This window comes from Rhinolophus hipposideros (genome assembly GCF_964194185.1).
Source record: "Rhinolophus hipposideros genome assembly, chromosome: 5".
In the NCBI taxonomy this organism is placed as follows: Eukaryota; Metazoa; Chordata; class Mammalia; order Chiroptera; family Rhinolophidae; genus Rhinolophus; species Rhinolophus hipposideros.
In genome coordinates this window covers 55,886,375-55,906,131 of record NC_138051.1, presented here as the reverse complement: position 1 = coordinate 55,906,131, position 19,757 = coordinate 55,886,375, and the positions used below count along the sequence as shown (strand labels likewise).

Genomic DNA, 19,757 nt, shown 5'->3' with positions numbered 1-19,757 from the left:
TGGGCCTCCCCTTCATCCTGTGCTCCCCAGTCCTTTGTCTGGCATTCACTTATATTCTGCATTGTTCTCCTATGCTTCTCTCCCCGCCACTTTCGATTCCCTTGAAGACACAATTTCTCTCTGTCAAGTACTTGGTATGAGCTCCATAAAGTGTATTGACTTGGACTCCCTTGAAAAGGCTGCTGACTGGCTGCCCAGGGTGGGCAGGCAGTATTGCTGGGAGCCTCCCATCCCCATGTGACAGCACGAGTCAGGGTTCCCTGAGCCCTTCACCCCCACTTCCATCTACTTTCTATAATCACACGTTCCCTCTCTGTGTGTTCAGCCTAAGTGGAGCATCCCCTTTCCTGGGAGACACGAAGCAGGAAACACTGGCAAATATCACAGCAGTGAGTTACGACTTTGATGAGGAATTTTTCAGCCAGACCAGCGAGCTGGCCAAGGACTTCATTCGGAAGCTTCTGGTGAAAAACACTCGGTAAGAGGACAGAGAAAGGCACGGGTTTCTCAGGTACTGAGCCTCTCCTGTTGCCTCTCCCCAAGATGTGTCAATCTATCCCCACTTTGCCACGGGCTGTCATCTGCACCATTGTGGTCTAACCTGGGCAGGTGCTGAGAAGTGTGGACTGGCCGAGACTTGGCATGGATCTTATTTGCGCAAGTCTTTCTGCTTTTTTTCCTGTTGAAATGTAAATAACTGTGTGTGTGTGTGTGTGTGTGTGTGCGCGCGCGCGCGCGCGCGTGTGCGCGCAGTGTGTGTTTGGAAGTCAGCCTGGATTCCTCTAGGGTTTATTGTTTTGTGCAGTCTCTCCTAAAGGCAGCTAGACCTAGGATTTGAAAAGGAATGTGATGGAGTTTTCAAGCCAGTTCAGTTGGAAGTTGGGGGAGATAAGCTCAGAGAGGCCAGTAAGTGGGAGAATAGGGGACACGATAATACTACCTACCCCCTCTTCAGGTCCCAGGGTGAACCCCATTGCTGTGGGATCAAAGCAGGAGATGGGAAGGGAACTGCAGGGTGTTGGGTGCCCAGAGCATGGCCTTGATGGGTTAGGAGTAGGGTCCACAGACTCTAAAAAGTCATGTCTTCTTGGTCCCACAGACTTCAGAGAGAGTCAGAGTGGGGTCCTCTAAAGTACAGCGCCTTCATTTCCCTGTCAAAGGGCAGTGACCTGGGTGTAGAGCAGGTCAGAGAAGAAAAGGGATCTGGGAGACAAATAGAAAAACAGAGACCAAAGATTTAGTGATGGAAAGCTGGAAACTCAAAAGAGCACTTAGGACTCCCTGTAGTGTGACATTAGGGCCTTCACGTTTGGGACCAAAAAGAATGGTTTATATTATGTCACCTTATTGCGGGGTCTGCCCAGACCACTTTCTCTGGAGTGCTTGGAATTCAGCCAGCTCCCCATCCATCTCTGTATCCCCCATGATTCTGATTGGATGCCAGTGGTCAAAGAATGCCAAAGTGCAGGTCTAAGAAGCGTAAGAATGAAGACTTTGCCCTCAGCTTCTGTCCTCATGAATCATGGCTGTTTTTGATCCTTTTTGCAGGAAACGGCTCACAATCCAAGAGGCTCTCAAACACCCCTGGATCATGGTAAGGGCATGGTGATGAGTTCCAGTGAGCATTGAGGTCCCTGCTCTGTTGCCAGGGCTGGCTGGATAGCATGATGCAGAGGGCCCTGGAAAGGCCTTGCTTGAAACACTGACCCTTGGGCATGGATGAAAGCTAGTCGGGGGCTCTGAAGGGTCCGGGGCTTGTTCAACTAGGTTTATAGATTTCAGTTTATGTTTCACGGGTTCAGGTGACTTATGAAATGCAACCCTCACAAACCAGGTTGAAACCCTTTTTTCTTTGGTGCCATCTTACAAAGTGTTCTCTGTGAGATGACATCATTCTCAAAGCAGAAATCAGGACTCCCCAGTTGTAGAGAGATCAGTGACAATGAAAAACATCAACTTTGTGACCGGGGCTCCTTCTTTCTGACTTTCCGGGCTCTGATATGCAAACCAGTCATCCCGCTTCCTCAGGCTCCTCAAGACCTCAGGGAATAGGGATGCGAGATGGAGGCCTGTTGGGGAGGAGAGGCAGTCGTTCTCTTAGGGCAATTTCTTCCTCTCTGGGGACGGGCGGCGCACAAAGGTGACGCCCTGCCTAACCCGCTTTGTAGTTGCGCTTCCAGCTGCTGGTTTTTCAGAAGGTCTTATGGTCTAGTCATGACAGAGTAAGGTGCTAGTGAAAAGCCCTTTGGGAGGGTGGGAATCAGAAGATGGGGATTCTGGCCTTACTTCTGTTGACCGACCAGATGTGCAGTCCCAGGGACGTTGTCTGACTTCCAGTTCACCTGAACAGGTAAATGAGAGGGCTGAGGAGGATGTCTGAGGGTGCAGATGAGAAGAGGTAGAAGCCTGTGGAAGGTGGAGCATGGGGAGGGCTGGAGTACTCTGGAGAAGGTCGGGTTCTTCTGCTCGCTGAAGGATGGGGAAGGCCAAGGGCCCTCCAGGTCTGTAGTGGGCCCAGGGCACAGAGCTAACAAGCCTCTCGGGCTGCCTCCCTGCTGAGGCACAGGGAGCTGACTGGCCCAGAAGGTGGGAGAACCCTCAGCCTCCTGCTGTCAGCCATGGCCTTGTGTGCTCCTGTCCTTGTGTGGATACCTGCAGGGTCCTGCTGTAGGCTGCTTGTCTGTGTGAGCGCCCTAAATGCTATGCGTGTGAAGACCCTCTAATGGCCATGGACCACCCTGCCCTGACGTGAGTGTGCAGGCAGGACCTCTGTCCTCCTCAACCTTGCTTATGGTTTATGGGGGTCCTCATCCCAGCCTGGCCCTCCCCATGGCCTGATGCATGCAGTGAATGCCAAAGAGACTGCTCGTGTGCCTTCCGCCTGCAGCTCCAATTGCCCTTTGGAGCAGGCATCAAATTAACTCTGGCTCTTCTGTCTAAATACCCACCAGTCCAAAGGGGAAGTCAGACCCCCTGAACAACGGAAGACAGAGCCCACCCAGCTGAAGACCAAGCGCCTGAGAGAGTACACCCTCAAATGCCACTCAAGCATGCCCCCCAATAACACCTATGTCAACTTCGAGCGTTTTGCTCGTGTGGTAGAGGACGTGGCTTGGGTAGGCCAGGGATGCCGTGCCCTGTCAGGGGCCCATGACACCCTTCAGGATGACGTGGAGGCCCTGGTCTCCATCTTCAATGAGAAGGAAGCTTGGTACCGAGAGGAGAGCGAGAGTGCCCGGCACGACCTGTCGCAGCTGAGGTATGAGTTCCGCAAAGTGGAATCCTTGAAGAAGCTCCTGGGAGAAGACATCCAGGCTACAGGGTCCAGCCTCGGAAGCATGGCCAGGAAATTGGACCATCTGCAGGCGCAATTTGAAGCCCTGAGGCAGGAGCTGTCAGCAGACCTACAGTGGATTCAGGAACTAGTGGGCAGCTTCCAGCTGGAGAGTGGGAGCACAGATGGCCTGGGCTCCGTGTTCCGCTGGGACACCAGTGAGTCCCTAATGGAGCTGCTCAACAGATCAGGCAGCGCGGAAGTCTTGGCTGGCTTGAAGCTCTGAGCCCCGGAATCTAGTCAGTAACGCATCCAGGGTGGCTTGCAGAAGCATGTTCCCAACTGCCCTGCTGGGCATCGGCTAGAATTATCCTGCAGGAATGTGTGTCCGTAGCATAGCCTTGTACCACCTTCACAGAATCCAGCGTCACGGAGGTGCTAGCTAGCTATTCATTCTGCACCTCCTCTCTCCAACCTGCTTTTTTGGGGAGGGTGGAACTGGCAGGGCAGCCAAGCGGTTAAAACAATTGAGGATGAATACCTTTTACGGGTCCTTCTCCTGAGGGAGGATGATTGGTCCTGGGTAGATGCTTGATAACTGATTTGTGATGACGGGCTTGTGCACATCTCACTCCCCACCTGTATGCCTTAAGGATTGCAGATCTTGGGTCATATTTGAGCTAAGTAGGAGTAATAGTAAGTCAGTTTGGTGCTTTCCTTCTGCAAAAGGAGGGATTTAAAACGCACAGAGAAAATATTACTTTTCATTTGCATGGTTATCACTTACCAAGCACTTGTCTTTGATCCTTAAAAGAATTCTGTGAGACAGGAAGGTGGGTGGTGTTACTATTGTTGTTAGTATTGTTTTCATGCATGTAACTGATGAGGAAATTGACTCCGAGAGAAAAAATGACTTACCCAGGGTCATTTATAGCTAGTTGACACAGATGAAACAGAAACTCAGGATACCCCACTCTAAGATGAGACACCTGGGAAGAAATCGTGAGGCTTTGCCGTAAATATCCACCTTAATATTCAGAGGTAAAGTAAGCAGCTTCACGCATTCTGCCAGGTATAGATGGAATGCCTCACACCTTCACACGATGGTCCCTAGAAGGGTGTCCTAGAAGCACAGCCCAGTGCCTGTCTGAAGATCAGCCCGCAGAGCAGGAGGGGAGAGACAACATCTCACCCGTCTCCAGCTTTCTGGCTAAGGGCTCCCACCTTGTGTTGGGAATGAAAACCAAAAGGGACTCAACAAGAAGGTTCCTTTTCTCATGCATTGAGGGCACGGGGCCCTGAAATTCCGAGAAACTCCATGAGAGTTTTTGAAGAGGGTGGATGTTAAGACTGGGAAGCACAAGGCTCAGTGGTCACTTCATGACCCCAGGCTTTGCGTACCCCTCCTGGGGACTGGAGGATTTCATCACCCTTTCCCTGGAGGAGGGGCCAGTCGACCAGCTCACATAGACAGAGCCTGGAGTGTGGCTGCAGCGCTGTGCTAGAATCACGGGGGTGAGGGAACAGATGTATCGTTTCAAAGTGTCTTCACAGACTCACAAAACACCCTTGTCAGACAGGCGGGGTAAACGTCATTCACAATTTGGGGATGAGGAAACAGGATGTGATTTGCCCAAAGTCATAATGGCAAAATTGGAGGTCTCCTGGTGATAAGTCTGTTGTTCTTTCTGCTTCCCCTAACTGCCCCAGGTTCCAGGAGTTTACTCTCTGCTGCTGGGGCAGGTTATATTCAGATTCATCCATCCATCCATCCATCCATCCATCCATCCATGTATCCACAAATAATTTCTAAGCAGCTACCAACTGTCAGGTACTCGGCTTGGCACTGGGGGTACAAAGTTGAGTGAAAACAGCCATGTTTCCTGCCTTAATGGAGTTCTCAGTCCAGTGAAGGATTCCAACATTAATTAAGAACATTCTAGAAATGTAGAACTGCAGCTGGGACATACGCTATGAAAGAGAAGTATGCAGTAGTGCAAGAGCATGTATTGGGGGTATGATCTCGTCAGGGACGATGTCCCTGAGGTGATGACGCTAGAGCTGAGATCAGCGAGGCAAATGGGGAGAAAGAATTGTTCCCTACAGAGCTGCCATGCCAGGGCTCTGTGGTGGCAGGGGAATGGGAGGCTGAACCTGTGCAGATAGAAGGAAAGCTGGAGGGGAGAGAAGAAGAGTATGGTGTAGATGTGGCTGGAGAGGAGGCAGGACCAGCAGGGCTTTACCATATTAAAGAGCTTTGCCTTTATCCCAAGAGTCATGGGAGCCATGATGAATGACAGGTGCTGGGGCGGGGGGGTGGGGGGGGGGCGCCCAGTGAGCAGCACAGACAGGAAGTGGTTTAGGATGAGACATGAGATTTTGATCCCATGAAACCATTTCTACCTCCTTTTCTATTAGCATGCTGGATCGTTTCAAATATCATATATAATATTTGTAACAATTTTTTCATCAAATATAAGAAACCATATTTTCATGAAATATATGAAGCATCATTATTTTATGTATCAAAAATAAGAAATAAAAAGCCCAAGATGAGAAGTTCAATAGGAGCTGTCACACACACAAAGCTGGGACATTTTCACTGAGAAGATACGTGAGAAATAAAGCCACCAGGAAAAAGGAAAAACAAGGGAACATGTGTATACCAACCTTGACACTAGGTGGCAGGATGAAAAATCGTCCCCTGAGAATAGGAGCCCCAGGTTAGTGGTCCTCATGCGGGTTTGCCTTCTGAATTTGCACGATCGGTCTGATCCAAAAGAACCTCAAGCAGAGAATCTAATGCCAAACAGTCTGAGCTGGCTAGTCCCTGGTGGCTGGCAGAAGCAGTGGGGTCCTCTCTCGGAACACCTGCCTTCTCTTCAGGCCTATAGTAAGGATATGATGTCATCGATTGGGAGACAAGTCCTGACTTCAGAGATCCAGAAAAATGTGCATCTTGGAATCCATTGAAGATGGCAAAGCTGTTTCCTATGCCCTGCCTGGGAGAATTGGTACAAATGACCCATCTATGATCTCCAAGAGCCTACTGCTCTGTCATAGGACACAATGTACTCATTTGGCAGAAGATAACGGCAAATACGAGCAGACCTTGACCTTATACAGCCAGATTTCCTAAGGAAAGGGAACCTCCCGACTGAGCAACTCAGAGGAAACTTTCTTGTGAAGGTCCAAATAAAATGCAATATAGGAGTAAGGTGTGGATGATGATTTGAATTAGGGAGACTGAGAAGAGGGAGGGAGAAGTGCTTATTTTAGGATTGTGGGCATCAGCCACACACTGTCTGTGCTGGGAGGTCCTCAGAGGTAAACCACCAGACACCCTCACTTTATAGCACTTGACGGGACAGGATTTGTCTAAAGGCACCCAGCTAGTGGGAACCATAAGAGACCCTCAATGGAATCATCCTCTCTGTGTTCACATCCAGTTGTAAATGACTTGTCATTTAGCTGTTTTATAAACAGATCATTTTCTGTACTAAGAGTTTCCAAAGACAAATTGAAGTGAACTGAGAAAGGCCCTCAAGTCTTTCAGGGAAATCAGAGAAGACTGTGGCCTTCCTCTGTCACCTGGCCAGTCCAATTCCAGGTGAGGGGAGCCCAAGGAGGACTTTGGAGCGGTCAGCCAGAGGCCTGCAGAACTCTTCCCCACATCCCCACCACTGGCATTTGAACAGCAGGCCCAGGGCAGGCGGTGAGGCTGATGGTCCCAGGTGTCCATGGCACTGGTCCCTGGAGGGAGATAGGCCTGGGGGCACTGCTCTGTGGGCAGGCCCATCTGCCATCAGAGTTTTCATTCACCAGGCTGTGAATGAAAGGTCGGCCTCTGGGCCCTGTGCAAACACCATCCTGAGCTGTTGGGAAAGGGAGGGTGAGTGTGTGACATCTTCCTGAATAATGCTTCCCAAGGAAGCTGGAGAGTTGGTGCCTGGGGAAGGCCGCAGCCTGTCCCTGCTCTGAAGCACGTGCACATGATGACTCCGCTTTGCTTTGGGAATCATGGCGATGGCATGGTAACCGGTGGGGCAGAGCAATAAGGACAGGAGAAGCCAGAGTCTCCTCCATGCATCCCCTCCCCACACCACCCACCCTCCCCCTCAGGTGGTGATGAACACGGTGTCTTCCCACCTCACTCCATCCATCACCCAGTGCGGTCGGCCCATGTGGGAGGTGGCTGTGTGCCCAGGTACCACCCCCGCTGTCGGCCTCTGTAAATGCCTGTGGAGCTGAATGGCCTTTTCTCCTTTGTTTGCAAAACTTGGCCTGTGGAGAAGACTCTGCCTTGAAAGGAGACTCAGCAGAGGGCATATTTGAGGAGCAGAAGGGGCCAGTTCAGTTGACCAAACACTGTGCTCTGGCTCTGGAAAGGTGACAGATAAGGACAAGACAACCCCTAAATAAAAGACTCTGTCTGGGGCAGAGGCAGACCCAACCAACGGAGATATGGGAAAGGCCGTGATAAGTGATAAAATAAAGGTACCTAATAGTCCAGAAAACAGGAGAGAGATGAATTTTGATGGAGAAAGAGTAAGAGGGGTGGCAGAGGGCAGAACCATTCTCAGGGAAGTTCTCCCCTCAACACCCCACCCCAATTGTAGCCTTGTGGAGAGCGTGCCACATAGAATTTGGAGAGAGAAGCCCAGATTTGGGTCAGAAACCTGGACTGTTGAATGGAGATTGAAGAGAAGATGCTAGAAATTAGAAAGAGAGTTTTTGTTTTTAATTTTTTTTGTCATAGGAAATTTTCAAAACTTGCACAAAAGTATGGAGAATTGTATAGTGAATTCCGTGTACCTGTTCCCCACTTTCAACAGTGAGCAAGTCATGGCCAGTCCTCTCTCACTCATCACCACCACTTTTTCTGGGGTATTTTAAAGCAGACTTCAGACATGGTTAATTCATAAATTCTTCAGCATGAATCTCTGATAAGGACTTTCTTTTTAATATTACCACTGTGCCATTATCACACCTAACAAAATCAAGAGTAATTCCTTAATGGCCTCTGGTAACACATTCCCCGCTCACATGTCCCCACTTTTCTCAAAGGTGTCCTGTTACAGTTGGTTTGTTCAAATCAGGATCCAAACACAGTCCGCACGCAGCATTGATTGTCACGTCTCTCGTCACCTGTCTCCTGTAACAGTACAGGAGGGACAGCTTTTGAAGCTTTTCCTGGGGGTGAAAAATTGCTCAGAAAAATGAAGGTCCCAGAGAGATGATTAAAAGTGAGAGTGTGTCCTTGCCAAGACCTCACTTGGAAAAGTGAGACCAACTCAGGCGAGGCAAAGGGCCTCTTTCCATTGGCTTGTTTGATACAGGGACAGCCTACAGGGACACAACCTTTCTACAGCTCTTCCCCGCCATTTATAAGGAGGCAGAGACTCGGGCACCTGTAAGCCTACGTGCTCCTCTCAGGAGGTAAAGCCTGCAGGGCCCAGGCTCCAGCCAGTGAAACAGCCAGCAAAAGGGAGAGATGGAGGGGCCGCCTATATTAAAGGAGATTGGGGAGGAGGAGGAGCTGAGTGACAGACCTGGGCAGGAGACGGTGGTGGGTGTTCAGGTGTTCCCGGCTTTCAGGGGAGGTTGCGGCTGGAGAAATGGCACAGATGGAGGTTTGAAAAGTTGCAATCTATTTGTGGTTTCTAGAGGAGGCCTGGTATTTAGAGAAAATCTTCTGGAGTGCCTCTTCTGAAAAGCCAGCGTTCCTTTTTTTTTCACGCCTGGGAGGATGACTGCTGCATCATCTCCTGGCTCTGTGGGTGTGCGTGCTGACCTAGCACACCCTGCTGGACTTCTTCAAAGGCATTTAAATCTGTAAAACAAAATCTGAGTTCAGCCACAGCGTTCTGTCTTCTTGCCTACCTTCCTGACATTTTTCTGAGACACCACACATGCTCCTAGCAGCTTGGTCAGAATTGCCCAGACTCTCTGGTGTCGCTGAAGGACCACAGACTAGAAGGTGGGCACTGTTTGTTTGCTAAAGGTGGGGCTAGGGGGTCAAGACAAGGCATAACCTAGCTCCATCCCCCCCCCCACACTCCCAATTTAATCAAAAGTGTTAGTGCCACATGCCTCCTGGGGACAGATTTCACTGCACAATTTACATCTCTCTGACTTTCAAGGCTTCGATGAGAATGTCAGCATTTGGGGAGCCCTCTTAGCAACCAAGGAAGCCCATCCGATTAGGAAGGGCCAGCCTGACAGATTTATAGCCTGGGTGACCTCTTCAGAGTTCATGCTGCTTTGGACAGCATAGAGATAGGGCCCTAGAAGTAATTGCATTAATGGCCTCTGGGAATGGTCCCACCTGACATTTCAGTTGGGCCTCTCTGCTCAGTGGCTGACACTGCTGGACAAGTTGGAAGGTGGGATTCTCGTGAACCGACTCCCCTAGCCTGCATGTCGACCTCCCACCCACAGGGTTTAGGCCAGGGTGCCAATCAGTAAGTGGATAAAAAGAGGTCCCTTTCCTCCCAGTGACTTCTGATTCAGCCTCATCAAACTCTCCGAGAGAAGTGTAAGTGTCTCTTGCAAAGGTTAGACTCAAAGGTAAATTGCAAACATTAGTGAAGTTAAAAATGTTCTGTGGGTGGGGGAGGCAGAATATCACCTTGGAAAGGAGATACTAGTTGCTGGGAGGGGGAACTAACAAAAACCAAATAAAAGCAGAATAAAACGTTAATGACATGCTGTGAAGAAATAGGGTACAAGGCACAGTGAGTTGTGTGGGGTAGTTGGAGAGCTAGTTTATATAAGGTGGTCAAGGAAGGCCTCTCTGAGGAGGTGACATTTAAGCAAAGATGTGAACAAAGTAACAAAGTGAGTATGTGAAGGAGCAAGAGCAAATCCCTGAGACCGTGGGGAGGATCAGCAAGCAGACCCACGACAGGAAGGAGAAAGGGAGGAAATTAAGTTGGAGAAGGGCTCAGATGATACAGGCCTTGGGGGTCTTGGTGGGCCTGTTGGGTTCCATCAAGAGTGCCAGGAAGCTGCTGGAAGGCTTTGGTTCAAGGCGCGGGCAGGCTCTGCCTTCTTTTGCGTCTCCCTTTGGGTAAGACCTAGACACAGAGCTGGGCTTGCCGCTGTGGCAGAGGAGGTGAGACCAGTTGAGGAAAGAACGGAGAGAGCTTGGCCTGATGGTCCCCTCAGCACCCTCATCCTTTTCTCTTCCCTCTCTGTCTTCCTCTTTCCCCTCTCCTCTTTCATCCTGCACTCTTTGGAGGAAACCATTGTGTTCCAGTTTGGGATGGTCAGTTGCCCCCTTGCTTTCTTAACTTCCGTCCATGTCAAGGTCGTGCGCACTCTCTTCCCTGTTCCCTGAGCCCTAGAACTCTGCTGACCCCCAGGCAGAGCCCTGGGGAGTCATGCTGACACCCTTTCATAGTATCACGGTGGCTGGTCCAGGTGCCTGGCCTTTCTGGCAGGAGTGAGCAGGTCCCAGGTCCTAGGATTTCATTCCAGTTTGTCTCTTCAGCAGTCCAGGGAAACAATTTAACCATACACCTATTAAGCACCCACTGTTGTGTGCTCTGGGAGGGGAGGAGGTGGGGCAGGGGACATTGAAAACACATGAAGGAAATTCTTTCTGTGACCTCAAGTTGTTTTCTGCTAGTGAGACGACTCCCCTGCAGAGTGGACTGAAATAGGTGATATGTGTAATAAGGGTGCTCACATGTGTTTTGGTCTTGTTGAGGAGGGAGACGTTATTTCTTGGACATTGTCCTGGAGGAGATCACATTTGAATTGGGCTTTGAAACACACAGAGGCTTTCCAAGGAGGAATGGGGTTGGGTGGACGTGGAAAGGACATCCTGCAAGATAATTGTAAGTCCAGAACAGTTTGGGCCAGCAGTGCACACTGGTTTCGCCTGGTGCCTGGCACCATGGTGAAAAATAAACAAAAATGAAGGTGTGCTCCAAGTGTGGGAAAGAGACAAGACCAAGCACCCAGGAACTGAGCTACCTCACTTAGCATTCCCTGAGGTGCCACATGAGGCATTGCTGTGCGGAGGCTGTCAGAGTGGCGAGAAAAATAGAGCTGGATGGGACCTTATATATCGTCCTGGGCAGTTCATTTTCTTGAGGTCGTGGAGTCCTTTGAGAATCGGTGAAAGCTATCGCCTCAGAAGAAATTTATATCTGTACATATATACAATTTTTTTTTATTGAGATATAATTTACATCCCATAAATGTACCATTTCAAAGTGTACAATTCAGTGGGTTTTAGTATATTCACAAGATTGTGCAACGATCGTCACTATCTAATTTCAGGACGTTTCATCACTCCAGAAAGAAACTGTAGTAGGCGTTTCCCATTCTCCCTTCTCTCTGCGCCCTGGCAACTACTAATCTTTCTGTCTCAATGGATTTACCTATTCTGGACAATTTATGTAAACAGAATCATACAGTATGTAGCCTTTTGTGTTTGCCTTCTTTCACTTGACATGTTTTCAAGGTTCATCCACGGTGTAGCATGTATCAGTGTTTCATTCCTTTTTATGAATAATATTCCATTGTGTGGCTAGACCACATTTTGTTTATCCATGCATCAGTTAATGCAGTTCTTTCAGTTCTTTCTACGTTTTGGCTATTATGAATAATGCTGCTCTGAACATTCTTGTACAAGTTTGCACACTAAAATTTACAAACCATTTGAGGAAGTTAATAGAACCCCTGAAATTCATTTCTCTATCTCTTGATCTCGGATAACCTTGTTTTACAAAAGGTGTTTGTAAGTACAAACAAAAGGGGTTTGTACAAAAGGGGCTTACAAAAGGGGAAGAATTCAAGAGGGAATGGACTCATCAAACTGTATACATTAAATATGTTCAGTCTTTTTGGTATACCAATCATACATACCTCAATAAAGCTATTTTCCAAATAAAATAAAGTCAATTCTTAAAAAGAGTACGGAGAAGGCATTGAGCTTCTCTAGATTAAGCACTTTATACACCCACATGCATTTAATCCTAAACAACCCTGTGACCCAATGTGGTTTATTATCCCCATATTACAAATGGGAAAACTGAGGCTCAGAGAAGCCATGCCAGGCTTCTTGGAGAAGTCAGGATTGAAGCTGAGCCTTGACTGCCAGTTTGTGAAAGGCAAGTACACATCTTGTCTCCTCCCAACCCCCATCAAAGCCCCTATTTCCCTCCATTTTATTTTGAATGGAGTACGTGCTACTGTCCTCTATGCCCACAAAGCATCCATTTGCTAGGCCATCGGGCCCAGTACACAGTTGGCATCCTAGACTGCTATACTATGACCCTTCCCCAATGTGACCCGTGATTGAAAGCCCTACCTCCCACTCTTCTGTGGAGGAGCCGAGCCTCCAGCCCAGTCGACTTCGGTGTGTCTGGCTGTGTAACAGTAGCTCAGGGGCACCCCGGGCATCTCCTGAACAGCTGAGACATCTGTAAACATTGCCCTCAGTACCATGTCCCTCTGCGTACCCTGCCCAGCAAGGAGGTGCCAGGGTCAGGCTAAGGATGGTACGTGGCAGGGGGGCTCTGCAGGGAGGGCATGGCTGCCATCCGAAGCCCGGTGTCAGCTGCCATGCTCTGCTTTGTCTCCCAGCCAGTGGACAAGCATCAAGCCCTGGTGCGCAGGGAGTCCGTGGTCAATCTGGAGAACTTCAAGAAGCAGTATGTCCGCAGGCGGTGGAAGGTATGTCAGGGCTTAGGGGCCGGAGGCGGGGGGTGTGCGGGGTGCAGTTGGGTTCCTGGGTCCCTCCGAGAGCTCTGTGCACATTCTCATGTGGCAGTCGCTTTTCTCTCCCTCCCTCAGCTCTCTTTCAGCATTGTATCCTTGTGTAACCACCTCACCCGCTCACTCATGAGGAAAATGCACCTGAGGCCGGATGAAACCCTGGTGGGTAAATGCAGTGCCCCCTCTGCGGTGGGATTCTGGGGTGGCCTGGAGCTTGGGGGTGAGGGCGAGCGGATGGGTCTTAACTGTTTCCAGCCAGTTCTGCTGCTCCTGTCCTCTGTACTGTGTGATTAGTGGAGAACTTGTCTTCCGGGGGGCCACCGGGGGTGCCAGGAGAATTGTGAGCTTCTGAGGATCTTAAATCCTCTCCTGGTGGGCCTTCCAAGAGATTGTGGCTGCTGTTCCACTGCCCCGGCCTTTCCCTGAGGACTTGTTGCCTGCTGGAGACCCTCAGGACTCTGGATAGCAGACCACCGCAGGCAATCCAAAATTTATTCCTGACAATCCAAAGACCTGCTGCAGAAGGGGGGTTTTTATTCATGTTCCAATTGTTCCACTTCTGTTTTGTTTTAGATTAATAATGATAATAATAATAACAACAATAATAGATGCTAACTTATATTTGATTAGCTGGTTACTGTTTTGTGTCCAGTTAAATTGAGGGACTTACATACTGGTCAAAAGTGTGGCCTCTGGAGCCAGACTTCCAGGATTCACATCTGCCACCTACTAGCTGTGTGATTATAAGGAAATTACTTTAACTTCTTTATGTCAAAATGTTATCATTTGTAAAATGAGATTAACAATAGTTCCTATCTCATAGGGTAGTCATAAGGATGAAATGAGGACATATTCTTAGAACCGGGCCTGATAAGGGCTCAAAACGTATTCGCAGCTAATACTGTTGTCGAAAATACTCCTGTAGACTTTAAAATGCAGTGCCAGTGCTTCAGAATGCAGTGTAAGTACTTCAGCCGTTAGGGGTTCTCTGAACAGATGCACCCCACTGCTCCCCAAGTGTGATGAGGGCCCCAGGAGTGTCTGGGACGGCACAGGTCAGGATGGAAGGTGACTCGCTCAGGAAGGGGCTGGAAGGCCGCTGCCTGAGACAGATGGGCAGTCAGCTGTGAGCAGCCTCAGGACCCAGAGCACGCACGCTGCATCCCAGGATGCTGCACGGTGCCTGCGCGCCTCCACCACCACACACACATCCTGGGGTCCTCTTTCTTCAGCCCTAACTCTTACATATTCTTACTCTCGCCCAGGACTTGAGGATTTATGACTCCAGAAGTCCAAAACAACTGTGTGGCTTTGGCCAAGCCATGTCTCTTCCCTGGCTTCTTTCTTCATTTGCTATTAATGGGGGTAGGACTCTCTCCCTCTGAAAATCCCTGGTAATGATAGGCAGACTTTCCCCCCAGCTTACTTTTTTATTGTTTGGCTCTGACGCATGCTAAAAAGTTGCTGTTCAGCAGAGTTTGAGTTATTTTTATTGTTATAGCCGGGCTTGGTCCAGGATGTATTTGGCTAAAGTTGATCTTGACCTTGGATTTCCAGGTGGCTTAGGCCAAGGGAAGGAGAAAGGGCCCCGGGAAGGCACATGGCAGATAGCAGGCATGCCCGAGTTGCCCTGATATAATGCAGGCCATCGGGAAAGAGGACCAGAAAGTATCAAAAAGACAGTAAATTTTTATCCTAGTTTTTGTTCTTGTGCAAACATTTAAAAATAGCCTCTTTTCACTTGAACACTCAGCACCATAAACTCAATGGCTTACCCTATAAGTGGAAAAGGATTGGGTCCCAGACCTCTATTATAAAGTTTTCCCAAAGGGGCTTTCCTTTAAAAAAAAAAATAGGTCTATTTGTTAAGAACCTGGCCTGATAAGGGCTCAATACATATTCACAGCTAATATTGTTGTCAAAAATACTCCTGTAGACTTTAAAATGCAGTGCCAGTGCTTCGCAATTTTAATGCTTAGCAAAATTGAACCTCTTACAAATGATTCTATGACTTGCTTAAGTCTTTCTGAATTAGTACTTCTTTTAATAACTTTAATAATTTCATTAGATCGATGTAGCCTGCATGAAAAAGGCACCATGACCTCCAGGGTGGCTGCCCCAGCTCTGGTTTAGCCACGGAATGTACTTTACTCTTTTTCTCTTTCATATAAGTGGAGCACAGAAGCCGTGTCCCTGGAAAAACTGCATGGCAAGGCTTCTCAAGGTGCAGCCTAAGCCAGTCAAAGAAGACGGGGTGTGGAGTGGTGGTCCTTAGAGCCTGGGGAGGTCCTGGTGCCTCCCTGCCCCCCCCCTTTTCTCTAGTCTGAGTTCAGGAGACCCATCAGCCCACAGACCACATATCAAAGGGGTCTTGATTATGTGGCAGCCACCAGATATAATTTTCATGATTGTTATCATTTGGTTTCCCCTGGTGCCTGGTTTCCCTTACATGCTCTCTGCCTGTTTTCCTTTCTCCTGGGAAGGAGGCCTCATGGCAGTTGGCGTGGCACCACTTCGGATCCCTCCCCGACCCCTCCACCCCCACATCCAGCCTCAGGACAGAACAACAGCCTTCCCCTCAACATCCAACTCCCGGGCTTGCAGGCCCCTGTCCCAGGTGTACCAGGTTCGGTTGCCCAGCACAACCCTATTCCTGGCATCTCATGACCCTCTTGCCCTGGCCCTGTTTTTTTTCCCCCAGAGGAATTGTGAGAGTGACACAGAGGAGGACATCGCCAAGAGGAAAGCCCTCCACCCCCGGAGGAGGAGCAGTACCTCCTAACCGGCCTGGCAATCAGTGGCCACCAGGGAGGCCCAGGCCCAGCGGGGCTCCCTCTGTACAGACTCTTGGTCCGTGCTCATCACCACATCCCAGGCATTCTGCTTTCCCGAACATTTTGCAAGAGATTTGGGCCTGCAGGATTCAGAAGAGTTTGCAGGGAGCCTGGAGAGCCCGGGAGCTGTGGCTGTTACCTGTGGAGGAGGCCCCAGCATCCCCAAAGCTCTTATTCTCCATAAAATGGGCTCTCACCTGTCTGCCAACCTCAGAACCTGGGGTGTGGGTGTGGACTTAAGAAAACAATGTAAATGAGCATCATCATCATCATGGGGGAAGGTCCGAATCAGGCAGATTTTCTCACAGGATGAGGGAGTTCAGAAGCAGCCTGGTCAAAAATTATACCAGGAAGACAGAGGCCTCTCCCACGGGAACAAGGCAAGTGAGTGAAATGCATCTTGAGGTGGGAGGAGCCATTCCTGTGACCTCCCAGAATCCACCTGGAGTTAGGCTGACCAACTTATCAAACCTTCCAAAGCAGCCCATTGCCAGCCCACTGTATTGTAACTTGTTTTTCATTTTTATTAAACTTCTGGTTTACCTGATGCTTGGCTTCTTTTAGGGTTATTGCCATCTGATTTTCTTCAGCTCAGGTGCCTGTGACTCTGGGGGATCACCCAGGGATGGGGTGCTGAGTGGACAGTGTCTCAGAAGAATATCATACTGAACCAGCCCTCTGGACTCCAAGGCACCTAGCTTCAGCACCCTTCCCTAAAGATTTTCAGCCCCAGGAAATCAGCCCAGATATGGCACATGTGCCTGCGCTCTTCTACCACTGTGACCGTCACCCCTGCTGCTGTGGGTGGAGTCGTGTCTCCCAAACCTTAGTATCAAACCTCAAATACCACAGAATATGACTGCATTTGGAGATAGGGTCTTTAAAGAGGTAATCAGGTTAAAATGAGATCGCTGGGGTGGGCCCGAATTCCGATATGACTGGTATCTTTATAAGAAGAGATTAGGGGGCGGGCCCCGGTGGCTCAGGCGGTTAGAGCTCCGTGCTTCTAACTCCGAAGGCTGCCAGTTCAATTCCCACATGGGCCAGTGGGCTCTCAACCACAAGGTTGCCAGTTCAACTCCTCTAGTCCCACAAGGGATGGTGGGCTCTGCCCCCTGCAACTAGCAACGGCAACTGGACCTGGAGCTGAGCTGCGCCCTCCACAACTAAGATTGAAAGGACAACAACTTGACTTGGAAAAAAAGTCCTGGAAGTACACACTGTTCCCCAATAAAGCCCTGTTCCCCTTCCCCAATAAAGTCTTTAAAAAGAGAGAGAGAGATTAGGACACAGATAAAGACCATGTAAAGACACAGGGAGAAGACAACCATCTGTAGGCCAAGGCGAGAGCCTCAGAAGAAACCGACCCTGCTGATACCTCCATCTCAAACTCCTGGCCTCTAGAACTGTGAGAAAATAAATTTCTGTTGTTTAAACCACCAGGCTGTGCTGCTTTGTTAAGGCAGTCCTAGAAAACTAATATACCTGCCAATATACTATTGCCAAAATAGGGGCAGCGACTTTTTAAAGATGTAGATGGAGAAAGGCAAAGAAGGACCCATGGGGAAAAGAAGAGATGGAATACCCAGCCCCTTGAATGAATATGGTAGGGGAACCTTAATGGCATAGAGATCTGAGCCCTGTTTTCCAGGCCAGAAGAATGGTGCTGCTGACCAGAAACCCAAGACAAGACCCTTGGAAGCCAGAAATAAAAAGGGTCAGGGTGAGGCCTGACACTGAGAAAGCATATGGTAAGAAGTGGAAAGAAAAGGAAAGTTTTAGAAGGTTAGTGGGAGAAAGTGAGCCAGGAAGGAGAGAGGGGGGGGGAAAGTAAAAAGGGCAGAAAGGAAAGGCCCTAGGGATAAAGAGGAGGCATCCCTTCCCTTTATCAGCAGTAAGTTTTAAGCACATCCTGTGAGAGAACTGGCCAGGCTGTTTTCATTCAAGTATATGGATCCAGAAGGAAAGGGCCCCATAGGAACAGAAAGGCAATATGGTTTTGGAAAGGGTTCCAGTCAGAAATGGAGTGGACCTGCAAGCTTGGTGAATAAAACTCTGTTGTAGTCCTTGGGCGTCCCCAGTTCTCAGGCAGAACCAGCTCTGTGCCTCACTGCAGCCTCTGGAGGACAGCTGAGGCTGGGAACTGTGTTACAGACTTGGCCGGTGAGGGGCTCTTGGCTGTGGCTGGTTACATCAATCAGCAGGGAATGTTCTGGAACGGGCTCACTGGGAGCTCCTAGGAAGTAAAGTGTGGTAGTGGGTAGGGAACTGCCCTTCTGCTAGGAAGGATAGCAGTAAATCATTTTGACAAACCCAGTTTGGAGTTTCTGATCATGACCATAAGGTTAGCGTTTTAGAATTTGGCCCAACTACTGAAACTGAGAGTCCTTATGACTTTGATTAGATTTGGTATTAAATCCTAGCTCTAGAAATCGTATCTCTCTGTCTCTGTCTCTGTCTCTGTCTCTCTATATATATATGTATGTATATATGTATATGTGTGTATATATATACTCATATATACATATATGTGTATATATGTGTGTATACATATATATATATATATAGCCACACACCCCTTGGAGACGTAGCCTTTCCCCAGGATAATCAGCAACACTGAGGCAGTAGAAGACAGTAGCCTGGACCTCTGGTAGGCTAAAGAGAACATCTTGACCTAAGCAATGTTTCAGTTCCTGAGCCTTAAGGTGGAACTGGCTACTTTCCCATGAGATTGGACAGAGGGATGCCAGAAAAGACCTCAGTGCTGTCCTCCAGACCTGAGGATATGATTTATGACCCTTAGCTCCAACCAATCAGTTCCCAGCACGACTCCATACTACTAACCCACAGTGTCTTACGATTTTGCCCTATGTAATCTGTAACCTACACACCATCAGAGAGTTGGATTTTTAGAAGCATAAGCTCCCCGCTTCTGAATCGACCAAGTCAATATTAAACTATTTTTTCTTTTTATACTGCAAACTCCTGCTCATGCATTTCTTTAGGCCAGTGTGTGCAGGCAGGTGGACTCAAGCTAAAACACTGGGGTTCTGGTAACACTACTACAATTCACTGAAGAGGAAACTGAAGCCTAGAGAGAGGAAGTGCCTAGTTCTGCGTCACAGCAAACTTGTGAAAATGTCTGATGAAAGCCCCGACTTCCTGACTCCTAGTACAGTGCTCATTTCTTCAGCTTCATAAACTATGGTAGACCTTTTAGGAAATGGATGGACCATTCACTTTGCCTCATTTTAAATAAACTCTCATCTATCCTTTACTGTTCGCTGCCTCATTCTTCATTCCTGAAAATGGAAGAAATGGTCACACTTGCTGCTATCTTTGCAGTAAAGGACAGTGCCTCCAGGTGAGGGCATGTCAGTAGCCCGCCGCCACACGCTGTGAGTCAGTCAGTGGACCAGTATGTGGCACTGGTCTAGATGCGGGGTTAGGACAGTAAACAGGACAGACCTGGGCCCTGTCCTAAAGAGTCCCCGTTCTGTAAGTTCTGGTAATCTAGGACTCTGTGCTGCCCACAGACTGTTCCTCCTAGCCTTCTTCTCATTCGGGTTATAGAAAGCCCTGTTAACCAAGTCCCCTCAGCCCAGCTCTTTGGTGTTTGATGGCATCTGCTGGGTTTCCCAGAATCTCTTGGGAAGTGCAGGGCCAGACAGTGGGCAGAGGCGGGCCTTTGAAGATGCACATCTGTTGAGCTTGTCTTTGAGGCCCAACAGCCAGAGCCAAGCATCCATGCCACTCCCACACAGGGGCTCAGTCCTTGTGGCCTCTCTGCTGGCAGATGGCTGGTGCCCTCCAGGTATGAGAATGAGTGGAGCAGCTGGCCCAGGGGAACCAGGTGTGTTCAGTTGGCTCTGAAGAGGATGTGTTGACCAGCTGACACTTCAAGGCTAAATGAACCA

At 49.1% G+C, this 19,757-nt stretch overlaps 1 protein-coding gene across 10 annotated transcripts in view; it reads left to right on the top strand.

Annotated features, from left to right (window-relative positions):
• The window catches only part of DAPK2 (death associated protein kinase 2), a 114,983-nt gene extending 95,867 nt beyond the window's left edge, over positions 1-19,116 (top strand). For 4 of the 10 annotated variants that reach the window (XM_081049495.1, XM_081049491.1, XM_081049496.1 and 1 more), the window contains 5 exons: positions 326-478; positions 1,549-1,594; positions 12,875-12,964; positions 13,085-13,168; positions 15,708-17,280. In XM_081049495.1, the coding sequence (XP_080905621.1) occupies positions 326-478; positions 1,549-1,594; positions 12,875-12,964; positions 13,085-13,168; positions 15,708-15,788 (454 nt within the window). In that variant the 3' untranslated portion in view covers positions 15,789-17,280. Of the gene's footprint in view, positions 1-325; positions 479-1,548; positions 1,595-2,951; positions 5,796-12,874; positions 12,965-13,084; positions 13,169-15,707 lie in introns of those variants that run through there. The other 6 variants (XM_081049492.1, XM_081049493.1, XM_081049494.1 and 3 more) reach the window with 4 other exon arrangements.
• Positions 19,117-19,757: the final 641 nt, after the last annotated feature.